The sequence below is a fragment of the Neopsephotus bourkii genome, unplaced genomic scaffold, assembly GCF_033783945.1.
Source record: "Neopsephotus bourkii isolate Nb327-2 ecotype Australia unplaced genomic scaffold, CSIRO-AGI_Nbou_v1 NB_122, whole genome shotgun sequence".
Taxonomy (NCBI): Eukaryota; Metazoa; Chordata; class Aves; order Psittaciformes; family Psittacidae; genus Neopsephotus; species Neopsephotus bourkii.
The window spans coordinates 1,699,183-1,717,892 of NW_026900639.1; the positions used below are offsets into that span (position 1 = coordinate 1,699,183).

An 18,710-nucleotide genomic window follows, 5' to 3' on the forward strand; every position below is an offset into this window, starting at 1 on the left:
GATATACTCCTGACAGATGACTGGTACAAGGCCTGCGCTGAAAGGAACCTGCAGTTTCTGCAGCTGGGCCATGATGTGCTGGGAAAGCAGCTGGAATGAGGGCTGAAGTATACAAACCACACACAGCTTCAGAGTGCACCTTCAGAATGACCTGGGCCTCCTGAACTATATTTGTTTCACAAGCACCTAACAGATCTGAGAGTGCACTCAAATCACACTCAATACTTGTGTTTTGCACAAAAATAAATACAGAGATTTATACCAGGAGAAACTTTAACAACTTTGGGGCAGGAACAGGGATGGACAGACTTTCAGAGGGAGAAGGTGTTTAATGTATCATGAGAGATTAAAATACAAGTATCTTGACATCATTGCTGACTTGTTTTAATGCCTCTGAAACTTTGGGGTATATGGAGCATTCTCCATCTTTGGTTTCACATGTGATGGAGTGTCAAAATCTTCTTTTTCAAAAGCAAAGCATGTTACTGCCTTCTGCAAGAAAGGCACTTAGTCCTAGTGCAAAAAGGGAGGTAAAAGGACAGGGAAACGTTGTGGTTTGCCTGCTTCCAGGCTGCACAGCTGTTTCGTTTCCGTCCCAGGGGAGGATGTCTGGCTCTGGAGCAGTGCCTGTCTAGCAGCATCTCCCAGCGCAAGCAGAGCCATCTTGTGGTGATGTGTGCTTGAAATAAACCCCAAAGCCACTGCCTAGAGCAAATTAAACTAACTTCATCCCTCACATCATGCTCAGGATTGGCTTCCCTATGGAAAAACTGTATATGAAGCTAAGACTCTTCGCCAAGTTTGTGAGCAGAGAGTGCAAGAATGCAGAACATGCACTTACTGTGTACAAGACCACAAGCAGTTACGCCTCAGACTTGGCTTTGCATACAATTCCTCAACACCACCACAGTCAAACGTTTGAGAAACAATACTGGTCCTCACTTGAGCTGAAACATTCCACAGGAGCAATGCTGCCAGATGTTAAAGCACAGTATTTTCCTTTCAGATCTCTTTCTTTGCACTTTAGGATTCACACCCATTACTTCACACAAGCACCCTAAAACTGCCACTACAGCCTCCATCACTTCAACTGGAGGCTCTGCAGTATCCTCTGAACTGCTTGGAGCCTTGGAACCCATAAGGAAAGCTAGCTTCAAACAGTGTAGCACACACCCAAAGCGATCCTCCAGTATTACATAAAGCCCACAATGTCATAAGAGGATTACTCCAGAATTCGCCGAATTGTGATGTCCAGCCAGGTGCTACAAGGAGTAAAACCCTTTCTCCCTGAGCCTTGCTGTTCCAATGACATTTTAAAAGTTAACTGTTACTACAGCCTTCTTCTAGGACAAATGTGTAGATGACCCTACAACTGTTCACTCCATCTCCCTCCCTTTCTCCATATCTCTGCACTCACACAGTTCACCCAGGTCCATAATGGGAGCCTATCTGATCGTTAAACTTGGCTGTGGGTTTATTAAAAAAGTGAAAGAAAAACCTGGAGTAGAGATGGAATAGTCAGAGCCTGACAGGACATATGATTAAACCTCTTCTGACTGGGGAAAGGCAATCTCAGCAGCAGAGACAGTGCTGTCTGAACACATCCGTTCCTTTTAACATAAATAAATTAACAAGCAGAGGCTGAAAAGCCTGATCCATGAAAGCCACTTTCTCCCTCAAAGCCACTTTCTCCCTCAGGAAAACAAAGCTATCTACAGTCCTATTTGCAGCCAGAGACATAGAATTCCTGCTGCCTTTCACATAGCAGTCGTCCTTCCCAAAATCTTCACTATACTAAAGCAACACTTAAAACCCCCAATTAAGGCCTTTTAATATGCTCTCCCAGGCTCATTTGTTCTATAGCCTCAATAAAGGCAAGTACATTAAGCTTTACTCTCTTTTTAAAAAAAAAAAACAATTTTAAACATCGACTAAATCTCATGGAAGAAATAAGCAGCCTTGCCACTTCAGGGAAAAACATATGTAAATCAAGACATAAACAGGACCAAATCCTAGAACTGGCCTGTAGTAAATTGATACTGCAGAGCTTGCCAGTCCTTTCCCTCCTGGTACAAGGTGGGAAAGCTGAAAAACATTATCTTAGCCACTCAAGGCCATCAAGCTGTCCAATTTCTTCAGTTAAGGTCTTGTTTTCATCTTGCCAAGGATTCAGATAATGCTAATAGCTGTTCTCCAGCTATCCCGAACAAGGGAAAAATAAATCCCCAAACCAAGAACGAGAAATTGCGTATCTCTCCCCCCCCCTTCTCCCTCACCATGTAGGAGGGGAACTAGTTCTGCTCAAGCAGCCAACCAACCAGTTGTACAGCCAGGGAAGGCACTGTGAAAGGGAAGGGAAGTTTGGAGAGACAAGAACTGCAGATAAGCAGCCCAGCCCAAAGGGAACCTGCATTAGCGCCCCTATATCTCTTCCCACAGAAAGCAGTAGTTTCTCACAGGCCAGTTCAGCAAGTTTTAATTACCAAGCAAAACAAATAAGCTTCAGTATACCTGCTTCAGGAACCTGAAGTTATTTGAAATAGTGAGTTATGATGGTAACATTCAAGGGATACACATCTGGAAGGACAGAACTTAAGGAACTTACATTTTAAAACAATATCATATAATCATATTAATGTCAAGAAATTCTGGTACTGAGATAGCTCAGAATCCAAAACTCTCAGATAACAAAGCATTATTTTAAGCCATCCTTAAACTATATGCAAAGTGTTAACAAGTCTTCATGTTTCTCTGTTACTGCCACTTCTGCAATATAAAACACCTACCATTAGAGGTACCATAGCTGAGTACAATAATACATATCAAAATTGACCCAAGCTCAAAGTTCTATGATCTCTTTGCCCACCTCCATTCTTCCTACTCATTTGTTACCACGTAATGAACTATGTTACCATGAAAAATTCAAACCTGCATTTTCTGTATTACAAGGCACATGATACACTTCTAAACAATGCAAATAAGTGCCTTCAATAGACTAGGAGGACTGTGGTATCACTCCCCATGCTGTAATCCTGGAGCTTCTGTTTTTTCTGATAGGTGATCATTACAGCTCTGTACATTCTACTTTCATCAACACTGGTGAGCAGCAAGATTAAGGCAAAAATTACTTCTGAAACAATCCCAGAATGGTTTGGGTTGGAAGGGACCTTAAAGAAAATCCAGTTCCAATCCCCTGCCATGCACAGAAACACCTTCCACTAGACCAGGTTGCTCAAGGCCCCATCCAACCTGGCCTTGAACACTTAAAATGCTAATCTGCAAACCTTGCCAACAACGGCTAGTCACCTATCATTACACCTCGGATTTGCCATCACTCAGAGTGGTGGCATCCTGCACAGTTCTAGTATTTTGAGATGCAAAGCGCTGTATATACATGAGTAGCAGTCACACTTAAGACAGTGTTTTCTCTGAGAAGTCCAAGGCAGCCCATGAAGTATTAACAGAAATAATAATAGCACCTCCTGCAGACTAGCAACAATAGCTTATTTTACAGGCTGAAGAACTGAACTGAAGGTAGAGTAGAAAAGCAAGAAACAGGATTTAATCTCAATCTTTGCTTTTAAAATGAATTGTTCAGCCTAAACCCAGCAACCTATAGAAGTCCTGTTTTAGCAGGCTCAGCAATGTTACAAGTGTTCTCTGATGCTTAAACAATGCAGCTTTCTGATGTTGTGCTTTAGACACTTACTTTCCACCTGAGTACCATCTGCATGGGGTTTGCTCTTTGGTTCCTGACTCCCAGGTTTTGCATCATCATCGTCCAGCAGAGGAACGTAGTCTGTTTTATCTACTGTTTCTCCAACCACGTCATCAAATTTCTCTGCCTCCAGTGTGGCAATGAAGTCCCTTTTCACTTCTTCCTCAATCTCAGGAGGCGGCTCTGTCAGAGCATCCGCAAGACTGAGGTTGTGATCCAAGTCAGCCATGCTTCAGCACCTTTGCAACCTGAAAGATGATGGGGGGGGAGAAGAAAAAGAAACAAAAGGTCTCTTATTAAAACATTCAAGTTTCCTCAGTTTGATGTTGACAACTACGTGCCTCCTGTGCCCTGACACTTCAGGAAATACTTGCTTTAGTGCTCAGTAATTCCCAGATGTTTACAATCCCTCAAGTACAGAAACAAACAGGTACATCATCTAAATCAGGTTGTACTGCATGAACACTCCACTTCATGTGATATTTTATCAGAACCTTAAGAAAAAAGAAAAAAAAAAAAGGGGGGGGGACGGGGGGACGACAGGCCCCCAGTACCTGACCAGCATAAACAGAACCATATACATTGATTTCTACCTTGCCCCAGATCTCTGGGTTAATTACATATTCCCAGCAGCAGAAAGATATATGACGCAAGGGAATTTAGTTCTTGGGTTCTCTCCCTATGGAGATTAGGATTTTACATAATCTCCAATGTATACTTCGGTGATGGTCCTGCAGCATGTTTATGTCCTCAGCAAACCTCACTAATACCAACAAACCCTCTCTAGCCCTAGGATTTGTGCTGGAAGGTGGAGTTTTGATAATGCTTACATGAAAAAATACACTAAAACTACACATGCAAACATTAAAGTTATGAAACTGAAATGAAGCAGAAAGAATCAACATTTATTTTTTCCTCCCTGATTTGTATCTCGGCATTCAATTTAACTTCATGTCACTAAACAGAAAACCTACCTGAAAGGATTCATGTGTTTGGCAGCAGAAGCTTTCAGACTAGCGTAACATAACAAATACACACCTAATTTATTTATTTTTTTCACATTTCATCCCTTTGAAGTTATTATTAGGAACAGCTGCCAACACACACAGATGTGAATTTATAGCAAGCTGTCTAGAGGAACAAAATCCACCACTTCCAAGTGACAAAACAGTCATTTCTGAAGCTTTCCTTCAGAGCAGTGTTAGCCAGCATTCTGTACACATAATGCTATCAGAACAGCAAAGGTATCAAAAGCTCTATTAATACATTTTAGCTATTTGCAGAAGTTATCTGGTACAAACTGTAAAAACCAAAGCCATAAATTATGGAATCAGGGAGTGGTTTAGGTTGGAAGGGACCTTACAGCTCATCCAGTTCCAACCCCTGCCATGGGCATGGACACCTTCCAATAGGCCAGGCTGCTCCGAGCCCCGTCCAGCCTGGCCTTGAACACTGCCAGGGATGAGGCAGACACAGCTTCTCTGGGCAACCTGTGCCAAGGCCTTACCACCCTCACAGGGAAGTGAAGTTTAGAGTTCTAACAACAAATTCATCCAAAGAAACAGATATGAAGGAGCTTAGGTAAAGTGATCATAATTTTACAACCAACTCCCACTATATTTGACAAGAACCATTAAGGCAGATTAGGAAAAGCAGAGCTGAAGATACTGAACTGCACATGTAAAGAGGCACCAACACATTCCCAAGAAAACACAACGGGTATTTGTATGCTGGTTAATGAAGGGCTGACCCAAGTGGCCACAGTGCAGCAGCCCAGGGTCACTGACTTACAGGGTGATGGCAGAACACAGATCCTCTTGTTCTGAAAGAATAAAGGCTCCTACTCCTTGAACTGCAGGAAATTCTTTGTCAGCAGTATACGACCACCGACACATACCTACAGGCTTGAGCCTGCATCTAACAATATTTCGCATTCTTTATACACAATGGTATCACACTGATATTGTTGTTTATGTAATTACATGCAAGTATATTATGGAAACTAATTCAGTTAAAGCTGTTCTTTTTTCTCTTTAACAATAAAAGGTCAGACTTCAAGCCAGATCAGACTTCAAGCAGCAACTGCAGATTTTGTTCGTTCTGATAAAGGCCCTGAAGAGTTATCACTTAATGGAAATCTGGAGGTGAAAGGTTTGGAGCTCTCAACCCTCTGTGCAGAGTTACAGTTGAATGAATTATGATTATTACAAAAAGCCATCTTTATACTGAAGTGAGTTTTATTTTAGAAGTTTCCTTCAGATAGAGGTCTGCGCTACTATGAAGACACGTCAGCATGTAGAACTGACCATGCTACCCTTTTCTGAGTTTCAACCAAGCAAGACAGACACGTCTAGAAGTTTTATCTTTGCACTGGCCAGTCTCTTCCAAGGAAGAAATGGGGCTCTTAAATAGTTATTTTTTCAACCCTGTCCTCCTTTGTTTTCAACTTGGAAGTCAAATCACAGAATTGTTTCTGTTGGAAGGGACCTTAAAGCTCATCCAGTTCCAAGCCCCCTGCCACAGGCAGGGACACCTTCCACTAGACCAGGTTGTTCCAAGCCCCATCCAACCTGGCCTTGAGCACTGCCAGGGATGGGGCAGTCACAGCTTCTCTGGGCAACCTGGGCCAGGGCCTCACCACTCACACATGGAAGAACTTCTTCCTCACATCTCATCTAAAACTCCTGTTACTTTAAAGCCATTCCCCCTTGTCCTATCCCTACCTGCCCCTGTAAAAAGCCTCTCTCCAGCCCCTTTCGGCCCTGGAAGCTGCACTAAGGTGTCCCCAGAGCCTTTTCTTCTCCAGGCTGAATAAGCCCAGCTCTCTCAGCCTGTCTCCAGAGGGGAGGTGCTCCAGCCCTAAATGATGCTGTTCAGGAAGAGAAAAAAAAAAAAAAAAAAAACCCACCAAAATGAAACAAACAAGAGGGAGCTACAAATATTTAATCCTTTTTATTTAACAGAAAGAAGAAACATTTAGAATTTTTGACAAGCTGCTTCACAATGCTACTAGCAAATACAAGAATCAAGACTATGGTCCAAAAATAGCTGCAGAACATCCAATAACTCAGGAAACAAGCAAGCAAAGGCTGGGGTGAACACACCAGACGCCAACAGAAAAAACAGACTCCCATTCCTTACAGCAGGCATGCCAGACTGGGCAGAACTCAACTCTGCAGATGTCACAAGTCCTCATGCTCATAGCAAAAGCTTCGGTTCCACACCAATGCCAGCACATCAACGTTACCCAGCAAGAACCCAAAGCTTTATTTAAAAAGCATTTAGGAAAACCTCCCTTTTTAGCCTTGCTCCAAAAGCTCATGAGCAGTAGATTACAGTCAGTACACTGAACTCTCAGCTCACAATTTTCACACGTTCACTTCAGATTAAACATTGCTATTTTAGTTTCAGGAACATGACTGGCCTTTTAGGAGCATTTCCTCTTGACAGCTTAATTCAGGGTATGTCCAAACAGCAAGTCATTGCTGTCCTCCCACTCTAATGGAGACTATTACTCAACATCTTTATAGAGGTCCTTTAACATCCAGCATCCTTTCCTCTGCATGACCCAAACCTATCAATAGCCAAACTATCAATAGCCAAAACCAGAGACCTGTACAGCCATCATCATGATCATCACCATCATCTGCATTATATGCAGAGCAAGCTTGTAAGCAGTATTTAGATGGCTCAGAAATCACAGTCCTTGTTCCACTGAGATATTCAGTCACCTTTCCTCTAGAGCTACCCAACTGCATCTCAATTAATGGAGCAAATGCCTCTGGAGCTGCCACATCAGTGAGATTAGGGAAGCAATTTGGAATTCTGAAACCCAAATCAAGGTTAATTCCACCCAGACCATCCTCCAACATACGAATATTCTACCACAAGCAACTGATGGCTTCACATCATGCTTTTTTTCAGTCCATATTAGTGCAGTACCAGTTTATAAAATAGCTGCCATAAAATAGCATTGAGAACGCCTCTATTTCAGACCTGCGTCTGAACTAGGACGGACCCTAAAGCAATTTAATTTCTGGGGAAAAATAATAATGAGGTTACGCAGACTTATTGGCAGTACAATAGGGAATGCAGAAACTATGTATTAAAAATAAATAAATCACCTTCACTAATAAAAGTAATCTTACATTTTTGTAGCAAACACAGACATGGTATCTCAGGAACGTGGAAGCACGTCTCTGGGAACTGGACTAGAAGCTACTTCACCACTTCCCATTTCCGGTGCTACAGCAGCCAAACCACACCAGATCCCAAACACCCAGTTTGAACTAGGGCTTATGGAGTTAATGACAAAAGGAAAGTAAGTATACTGCAGAGATTCTGCCTGGGGGTAGAAGGCAAATACTGAAGCATATTCATGTGCTGATTAGCTTAGCAATCAGATGATGCTTGTACTATTTCCATTCATATGGAATGCAGTTAGCTTCGAAGAGGAAGCACTCCAGAAAGTTCATCAAGATGGACCTTAATACAGTGTGTTACGTAGCCACGCATATCAGATATTAACAGAGTACAAGTATGAATCCTGACAATTTTTAAGATCACAGAACCCTAGGATGGTTTGGTTTAGAAAGGACCTTAATGATCATCTTATTCCAACACCCCTTCCATGGGCAGGGACACCTTCCACGGGCAGGGACACCTTCCACTAGACCAGGCTGCTCCAAGCCCTGTCCAACCTGCCCTTGAACACTGCCAGGAATGGGGCAGCCACAGCTTCCCTAGGCAGGAAGAAAGTGCAAAAGTGAGGAACAACAGAGGTTTCAGAAGGCAGTAGTTTAAAAATGCATTAAATTCCTCAGCTGTGAAACAGCTGCTGAGGTCCTCCTGTTTGTTAAATAGCACAGGGAGTTAACAGCAATGATGAGGTAACACCAACCTGCCCAACTCAAGATTTCAATCTCTGAATGAGCCTCAAATGGCAGTCAAGTCCTCCCTGAAGAACGTCAAGTAAGTACTTTGCTCAGAGGAAAGGCATGGAGAGGAAGACACCATGGCATTATCAGTCCTGCAGTGACAGCTCTTCTACAGACATGGAAAAAAAGAGTTTTCCTGTAGCTAGACATTCCTCAATCAATACCAGGAAATCTTCAAATTATTCCACTGCAAATAAATCATAAACCCTCAATTCACACTTTTATTTTTTAAAGAACTGTTTAGCCCTCTTCATGTTCCAGCAACAGCTGATCTGTTATGTACAGTATTAGCCCCATCTGTTCTTTTCTATGCTCAGAATCTTTGTGCACCCAGTAACCTGTTCATTTTGATAAATAAAATCAATTCTGTTAGCCAATCTGAAACGATACCGAAAAGTTATTTTTGTTGCACCCATCTCACAAACAGACACACACCACACACCCCCATCTTGGTGTCTTGTTCCAAGGAGCTCCTACTATTTACCCCATTCAATTAGTCTCTCCCTTTCAAAAACAAGCTCCTTGCTGGTGTTCCCACCATCTTACCGGATGTTTGTCCACATCCACAAGGGTGAGGTTTGCTCATGTCCACAGAACTTGTACTCTGTGAGCTAGGTTGGAGATCCTAGAGATCCTAAAGGAGTTAGACTGGCACTTCCTTGGAGGAATTTTACTTTAAGTGACCCAGTGTAAGAACTTTCAAGAACCATCACCTTACTCAGCCACCCTCTGAAAGCAGAGGCAATACAAACATTTGCATAAGCTGCTGCCTCTAACTCCCCATCTAGGGAAGAGTGGAATTTATTTCCTGAACTTTGTATTTCCATTTTGTAGCTTCCTTAACAGCGCTGCTGTGTACATGCCTCTGGGCACGCACAGCCTGCGAATCTCAAGTTATGATCAGTCTGACCCAGATTTTGTGCATCTTGTCTGAAGACGGAGAAAGGGAAGAGTGGGCAAGCAGGGGCAGAGGATGCTGCCCACAAAAAGATAAATACTTGAAAACTTCTAAAATGTTTAAACAAAAATCATACTTGGCACCAGATGTTGATTGACTTCCCTCGTTCTGGCAAAGGGAATACACTATTTTTACCAGGGAAGCATGAACACGACAGGTACCACCCTCTGCCAGTTATACAGGGCAGAGTGTTCACTGCCTACCAGCCCCACAGTGACACAGCACTTCAGCCAACTCCAGAGCCTTGCTCATCTCCTGCAACGGATACATACCTCTGCCCTGTACACAGTAAGCTATACTCAGTCTCCATCTTCCCCTTCACACTGACTTTGATAGATGGTAGCTGTAACCCTACCAATATTAACTATATATTCTCCCCTACCTAGCTACAGTTCAAACAAACTTCATGCCAAAGAGGGAAGAGACATATATTCACAAGAGTAGCATATCTAAAAGGAATAAGAAACAAAGCAATGTTTACTCACTTCTGCTTGTTGAAGGGAGACTGATACACAGACTTATGTGAAAACTCTGATACACAGATTTACGAAAAGCATGTATATTATTACACCAGATCCACTTGCTCCTTTAAAATTAGCTCCTAACTACATACAGAACAAAATCCCCAAATGGAAGAAGCAGGGACAGCTCAATCATAACTCCCATTTCTGCTGCTGTAAGTCAGCCTACTTTTCTTAGAGGAGGCTCCCATGAGCACTTCACAGTGACTACTGAAGCAAAAGAAAACTGGATAGCAGAGATATGCTAAGTCATCTTCCTTCACAGTATCCTGAAGGGAGTCTTCCATGAAAAGTATGTCTGCATCGATCTTCCAAGAGAAGCGCACACATTAATGAAGCTAGTTGCTGATGTTTCTTACATTCCATGGCTGAGCACACCAAATCTATGACCTAATTTAATGTTTCATGGGGGTTTTTGGCACAGTCTGGACCAGTGGCATTAATTTATTATTTCAAAGTTAGATACAGTAAGATGACTGCTTTATTTTTCACAGAATGGTTTGGGTTGGAAGGGACCTTAAAGCTCATCCAGTTCCAACCCCCTGCCACAGGCATGGACACTTTCCACTAGACCAGGTTGCTCCCCATCCAAGCTGGCCTTCAACACTGCCAGGGATGGGGCAGTCACAGCTTCTCTGGGCAACCTGTGCCAGGGCCTCACCACCCTCACAGGGAAGAACTTCTTCCTCACAACTCATCTAAATCTCCTCTCTGGCAGTTTAAAGCCATTCCCCCTTATCCTACCCTTTGACCTGCCTTGTCAAAAGCCCCTCTCCAGCTTTCTTGTTGGCCCCTTTAGACACTGGAAATTGCTCTAAGGTGTCTCCAGAGCCTTCTCTTCTCCAGGCTGAACAAGCCCAGCTCTCTCAGCCTCAGAGCATCTCTGTGGCCTCCTCTGGACTCACTCCAGCAGCTCCACATCCTTCTTAAGTTGGGGGCCCCAGAGTTGGACGCTCTCCATCCAGTCTCCTCCAGCCTGCATCTGTGCTTGGGATCACTAGTTAAGAATAAGACTACAGACAGTTCTATAGCTAAAATCAAACACCAGTTTTGAACTTCAAGCAGTTGTTTAAACTAGAGCACTGTCAGCAGCTCTCTCATAGCTCCTATGAGCTGAAGCAAAGAGCAGAGAGCAGTTTCCAGCTCCCGCCTTCCACACCGCGTGTGCTGCCAACCTCCGCGCCATGCTAACGGGGCTGCTTACGTAATGCCCCACATAAAAATATCTTATTACTAATTTCAAATGCATGTTTGGACTTTCAGCAACATCAAGTTTTCACTAAGAGTCATGTCATCAAAACCACATTCTCCTTCAGATAATACATAAATACATAAATCAGCTAAAGAGTTTCCAACTATTATTTATACAGCTTAAGTAATTGTCTCCTCCTTTATGAAGGACAAAGGAAGTGGCAAGTATGGAGAAGGCAGATTTAAGGCATTTGATGGCTTTAAGCCTGGATTGCTACAACAGGTAGAGTACCTGTGGAGTTGTTACCCTTCTCAGCACAAGTTCTCCAACGGCCTTCTGGCTAGTTTTAAAAATACAGCATATATTCACTACGTCCCAGAACCTCCAAGCTCCTATAGGTAACAGATCAAGAAGGGCACAACTAAAGTAAACAGGAGAAAGTCCCTATTATTGCCTCCACGGAAAAACACAAGGACAACATAAGTAATTCCACTCAAGACTACCAAGCTGCAGTCCATGCTTGTAATCTTGCAGATAGAACAGGAACCAGTGATGGCTGCGAGGGTAACACAGAGGACTTTGGGACATATTGCTGTGTTCACAGAAGTCTGAGCTTTTATGCAGAAGTCAGTGCCACTGAACCACATACTAACAACCATAAACATAGCTCCAAAGGATTGATGCAAATCTCAGCTCACTTCCACAATCAGTTTACAGCCACACATGAGATAATAAATGTGATGGTTTAACTTCTGACTTTAGATGGGTTTAATGAAGTTGAGATTCATCTCGTCAACAGAATTTCAAAGCAAAGGCAGAACTTCAGCCATTACTGCTTCCCCATAACACAGTCTGCCCAGAGTCATTTCCTCTTCTATGTCCGATATCTCACTACTTCCACTTATCAGGTCACCGATAACCCTTCCTTCAGCTTTGATTCAGACTGTTATTCTCACTTGAGCTTTTTTTCCTACAGCAAAAAGCCTACACAAGAAAACAGGTTAAATGAGCTCCAAGTGACACTACACACACACACACACACACACACACACACACACTGAAACTGCTGGAGATTCTCAAGTTCCCTGTAGACTGTTCAGTTGTGGGTAACCAAACTTGCACATTAGGCACACCAGGAGGCAAGACAGATCCAAGCAGAAAATTGATTAAGTCCTCTAAGCACTGCTGGTTTTTCACTTGGGAAAGAAAAGCTACATTAAACCTGTGAGCAAGCACAACCATGAGCAAACACACTGGAGTCAGGTAAAGCCTTGGGTGGAACACATGTATATATGTACTTTGGATAAGAAAAAAAGCCTAAAGCAAAATAGAAAACAAGTTTAAAGAAGTGGAATGGGAGGAAAATGAACACCAGAGTCACAAGAGGACTGAGCAGAAGCTTGACTGTGGTGCACTGGTTAGTAAGCTTCACTCTTAGTGAGACAGCTCTAAGATGCGAAAGCTGCACACTGACCAACGCACAAACACGAGGGAAGATAGCACAGTTATCTCCTGGTGGGGTTAGGAACTTTTCCAGGCTGTGGCCACAAGGACAAGCTGGGAAGCAGTTATGATCTCAGCTGTACTAGAGAATTAGGAAAATTGGATGGAACTGAAGTGACTCTGCAGAAGATGCTTAGGCTGCTGCAGGCAGGGGGCTGCGAGCACCGCAGGTGGTGAACAGGGACTTCATGCCAACTGCACTTCCTTAATGCCATTAGTCACTCACTTCCATGGGCATGTTAATATTTTGAATAAACAAAGAGCAACTGTCAGGGCAGAACGGAAACCGCCACAGCAAGGGCAATAGACTACGACAGGGAAAGTCATTTGAACAAAGCGAGCTCTAGCTGACAAAGGCCATTTCTTTTTTAACACCATACCTTCAATTTCTTATAAATTTCAACTTCCAAATTTCATAGCTGATGTCTTAAAAAAGGGCAGTTATTTCAATTTCACAATGCCCTGTAAGATCCTACATAGTTCTGGGGTGTATTTAGTATTTCCAAAGAGTAACCACCATCTTGGAGGGTTTCATTACTTAGGACACAAGCCATTTCTCCACTGTTCAAGTATTATTTGTGCTGTTAATTGTTACTGCAAATATACCCAACTTCTACAACTAGGCTGCATACAATAATAAAGGCAATGAGGCATGTTTTCACCATATTCAATTATTCAGATGGCATGTGAATTAGCAAAGTAAGGCAGCAGAGAGTCTCCCAGTACTTGAGCCTCTTCAGCAATGTTAAAAAGATTCAATTTTCTGGAGATTTGAAACAACTTCTATTTTCTTCCTGCCCTCCAGTCATTCATAGCTTGGAGAGCTTCCACTTCATGAAATGATAGCCCATAGAGATAACTAAGCAGAAATCCTGAACTAGCCAGAGGAAAGCTGTAAAATAACCTCCTCTCCCCACATGTGGCTCTTCTACTCGCTGCAGTAATTAAAGCCAGCCTCCAAGCCAACAGTCCAACATTTTTCAGGTTTACTAAAGCTATATTTCAGTTTATAGATGCTCTTTTTAGATGCAGACATTCACTTACGCTAAAGTTATCTGTACCTGATTTAACAAAAAGAAATCATTTTACTTCCAAGTAAAAGAGGCTTCAAAAGACACTGCAGGGACCAAAAGGCAGCCATTCAGGAGAGGTTAACAGCAACAAGGACAACTCAAGTCTACTTGGAATTGTCAAAGTGTAACTAGACAAATTGTGATTTGGGGAAAAACACATTGTCTTGTCTTTCTGATGAGGACCGTGACCAGACTGACAGACACACTGTTCAGACATCAGCTTTGCACGTCAGTAAGGGCCATTACCTCCCCATCACCAGGCAGAGTTATACAATCCACACACCACCAGGTAATGAAAAGTGCCCAAATGCAAATAAAAAATTCCTCAGCCTCACTTCCTTCATTGGAGGGAGACTTTAAGAGCTACTAAATACTGAAAGACCTTATGACAGGATTATACGTTTACAGCTGTAACAAACACAGCAAGATGACATGGCTGCTCCACCCTTTCCAGAGCAGAAGCCTTGTCAACCAGGATGATGGTTTTCAAGAAACTTTAGCCTTATGCTAACACATAGATCAGTGCATCACTCAATTTTTTCATCTGCATCTACAGCAGACTCTTCAAAGAGGAATTCAATGTTCATTTAAAACATATGCTCTGCGCCAGCCAAAAGAACTCGCTTTTATAGTGATCTTGGTCCACAAGGAAGTTGGGTCATTCCAACATTTAACTTGGCTCTGTTGTTTTATGAAGTGCCATTTTCAGCCTCCTATCCTGGCGTTTAATGCATCTCACTAAGCATTTGCTTCTCAAAACAAAGAGACAAGCCACCCTTGCAGCCAGGCTCCTGACAAGAGATCACCTGCAAGACTAGAAATCCTCCTGCCATGGGCAAGTTAACATTCACCTCTCTCACGAAAGAAAGTGGATTCTGCCTGAGAAAGCGTCCTGGAGAGGACCAACTGCGCTACTCCCTGTTATTACAGAAGCCTTCCACACAAGCTGATTACTGTGGCCAGAACTGTTATTAGAGAAGGAAAGGAAATAAATACTAGTACTTTAAGACTACAAGTTATGATTATGTCATGACAATAAAAGAAAGTCAAAGAAATCAATTAATCATCTTCCATATAACCAACACTACTGGTACAGATACTTTGGACTAAGAGCTCAAGAGTAGCACGGCTACTCAAGGGAGGTGGCAGATTCTCCATTCTTGACGATGTTCAAAACCCAACAGTACAGAGGGCAACATGCTTCACATGACCCTGCTTTAAGCTGTGAATGTTAGACTAGATTATCTCCAGTGTCCCTGCCACCTTCAACCATTCTGCGGTTCTGACATGCTTTGAAGGCTACTGTTCATGTTTTTTAAACCAATGATCAAAAGCCTATGAACAGAACAACAATGTCCTAAAGCACTTCCATTTTGCATCTTGAAGGCAAGCTTTAAAACCAAACCAAAACCAGACTCCAACCTCCCTGGGCACCCATACAGCTTTGGAAAGGATGCATTTCTGTCCCAGCTGAGAGGATAAAGCAGTGTGGAGAGAACACAGTAGTACAGTCCTGCTGTAGAGAGAGAATTGCATTCATGGAATGGCTTTTGATAACAATGGAAATGAGACAAGGCTATGTAAAAAAAAAAAAAAGAGGAATAATTCCAGAATTTGCATCTCTGATACACAAGGGCCAATCTTGTTCATTCAAATTTTCAGGTAACTCTCCTGCTGTTAATTCAAGAGCTAAAATTACTTTGAGTGCTGTGATGCTACCTCAAGGAGTCCTAACGAGTCCTGCAACAGAAAGGCAGCTACCGATCCTGCTTACTAATATACAAAGGTCTTCCTCCTGCTGCTTCAAAAGACCCACAAGCTATTACTTGCCTCCAGTTGCTTTAGTTTGTCTATAGTACGAGGCCAAAAGTCAGCACAGTAGGAAGTGCTTGACTTGCAAAACTACGAAGACAACCAGAATGCATCTGGGAGGTCAGCTCCAAAAGCAAGAATTTCATGTATACACACAAGAAAGATCAGTTTCTCACTATGGTCCACCTTCTTCCTGCACGGAAAAGCATACGAAAATACAGCTTAAAGTAAAAACAAGTATTATCTATGCATGGTATCATTATTCATATGAATATTTGGGCTTTTGTTAGCATACTGCCACGTTTTGTTACAACCAACTCACGAGGCTGAAAGAACAGCAGCCCCTTGGTGAGTTGCTGATCCTGGTTGTGAGCACCCTTCCAAAGCACCACACTTCCCATCCTGCACAGAAACATGCAGCCACAGACTAGGACATAGCAACTGAACTTCTGCCTCATGGAACAGAAGGAAGAAGAGCACCATCTGAAGACAAAACATTGAAGTTCATGTGTTCATGCATTCCCCTTTAGAGAACTTGTTCCTAAAGCACTGCTTTCAGGAAAACATGAGAGGTCATAAAATAGGCCCAGTTGTTGCTCTGAAAGTGTTGAGAGTTGTCAACAAACCTGAGAAGGCTGAACTTACCTTACTCAAGAATGATCACATTCAGAAGCATTACTTCTCTGGAACACAGCATTTACATGGCACAGATTAGTCCTCGCCTGTTCCAAAGATCTCAGCATGAAGTTCAGTGGGCACAGGCAGTTGTACTGGGCAGTGAGCCTGTGGTTGCCACCTCAGATTTCAGAGTCTCAGTTCAGGTTCTCCATCGGTTACATTCCCTTCCGCCCTTATTTCAAGTTTGTCTCTGCTCAGGTTGAGGAGGTACTCTTTACAGAATGTGTCTTCTCTAAGCAGGTAAGTAACAACATGCAATGGCTGCAGGAGACGCATGGAAATGCCAAGCATGAAGTATATGCTTATAAAATAGGCATACACTTAGCAGAAAAGCTAAGACAGCAACTTCATTTGCTATCTGGCCTTATAAAGAGCCAAATTCTGGTCACAGGACCCAGACATCCAAGACAGTAATAACACCACATCCCTGGAAATGACACTGAAACTGCTCCATGTTTGTCAGCCTAAAATGAATTTTGTAATTTCCCCATGGTATGTACCACTGGAGAGGCAGCACATTTGACAGCAAGAGCCTTTAAGTTGCCTAAGAAACCACTTCCACCAACAGAAGATTTAACACAAAGAGAGCTGACCAGCACTACCAAGACTGTCAAGAGTGAACAAACATGAACTGAGGTAAAACTGTTCTCATTTCCCTTCTGCCCAAATCACAAATGAAGCCTAGAGGGGCAACAAATGGAGGGAAGTTTACCTGAACTAGTCCTTAGTGTTTGAAGAAGCTTCCTTAGAATCAACCAACTTGGAAAAGACATTTAAGATCATCAAGTCCAACCATTACCCCAGGACTACCACCACTAAACCATGTCACTGAGGGCCTCATCTACATAGGATTTGAACACTTGGAACCAAAGAAAAGTCTTTGAGCAAGTCAGGGCTGTGGGAAGAGGGAAGGCTCCCACAGGAAGAGAGCCTTACATCAGCCTAGCCACAACTGGACAAAAACCAGAGCCAAGAGACTTTAGGAGTGTCGGGCTAAGAAAAGGAAGAGTGATACAAATGCAAAGAATCGCCCCAGCAGAGCACTTCCAGGCCTGATTTCACTTCACTTGCACCCATTCCCAAAAAAATACGTGGCATGTATTCATGTCTGCAATGAGCATTTTACTATTGTTAATTATACTTAAGCACAGCAAGATGAGATAAGAGAACACCAACCTCCCAAATTATTCTCTCCCTTTGGGCAATTTTACTGCTATTAACCACTCAACAAGATGGGGTAAGATCATCCAAGTTAGATTGCTCCATTATGAGTTGTACCGTTTCCAAGTTGATAAAAAGTCACAGTAATAAACTTGCCTTAAGTTACAGCAGCATAGATGCTCTGCCAGAGCAGCTCTGCTGCAAGTACAAGAATAACTTTCCTATAAGCCCCAGCAGGGATTAGGGACTCTAGAAGGTGGGGATTAATGAACTTGGCTGGCCTTCAAAAAAGCCACATGGAAGATGAGTTCATAGATAAAAACCGTGAGGGACTTTCAAGTCCCCTGCTCTGCAAAGGCCTGTAAGCATTGAAATAAGAGACCTAAAAAAAACTGCTATGTCATCTCCAAAAATCAGAAATGCCTGTCTATGGAAAATAAAGGAGTCTGCCCACCTTCTGCACAGACTTGTAAGTTTTAGCTGTAAAATGACTTATTCCTTAACAACTTAAGAAGGCAGCTCCCCAGAGCCATCCTCGTCTGCTGTTTTTCAGGCTGCTTCACAGAAGACAAGATTTTCTGTGCTGCTCACCAGGAGAGGCAGCACCAAATAAGGAGAGTTTCATTAATCATGAGGGGAAGAGTCTCTTGTTTTCACTTGGCAGAGGACAGAGGGAAAGACACTCAAGAGTGGGGGCAGGGTATAAAAACTCTGCTGTTAGCAAAGCACTTTCTTTCTGTGTTGCATATTGACTGCTAAGCCACAAACCAAACAGGCAAGGCAAGCAGCTGTTCCCGTCAGCTGCTTTCCTTTAATAGCACATGCATCAGAAAGAAAAGCAGCTTCCACCTCCTCAAGAGTAAAACCCAGAAAATAATGGCTTTCTGGCTTTTGCTGAAGAGTCCCTTCTCTTGGGAAGAAGGGCAGGGTGGCACATTCCCAGTATCTGCCAATAACTCTCATTTTCATTAGGAATTTTGTACCTCCTCATTCTTCTCCCCACAAGAGCATCTCACTGCTATGGCCTGGAAAAGACAACTAACGAATGCACTTAAAAAGGGAGAAGTGTCACTACAGAAGTTCACCTCATTCACTTAGTTGTTCGCTCAGTCCTCTTGTCAGCTCTTCTAAATCCATCCTACTTCACATTTGCCTTG

General features: G+C 42.8%; 1 protein-coding gene across 1 annotated transcript in view; it reads right to left on the bottom strand.

The window, feature by feature from the left end:
- LOC133219100 (microtubule-associated protein 4-like) overlaps positions 1-18,710 on the bottom strand; it is a 69,109-nt gene that overhangs the window by 12,097 nt on the left and 38,302 nt on the right. Inside the window, exon 4 of the mRNA XM_061366174.1 lies at positions 3,710-3,966. Within this exon, the coding sequence (XP_061222158.1) occupies positions 3,710-3,947 (238 nt within the window). The 5' untranslated portion in view covers positions 3,948-3,966. The remainder of the gene's footprint in view (positions 1-3,709; positions 3,967-18,710) is intronic.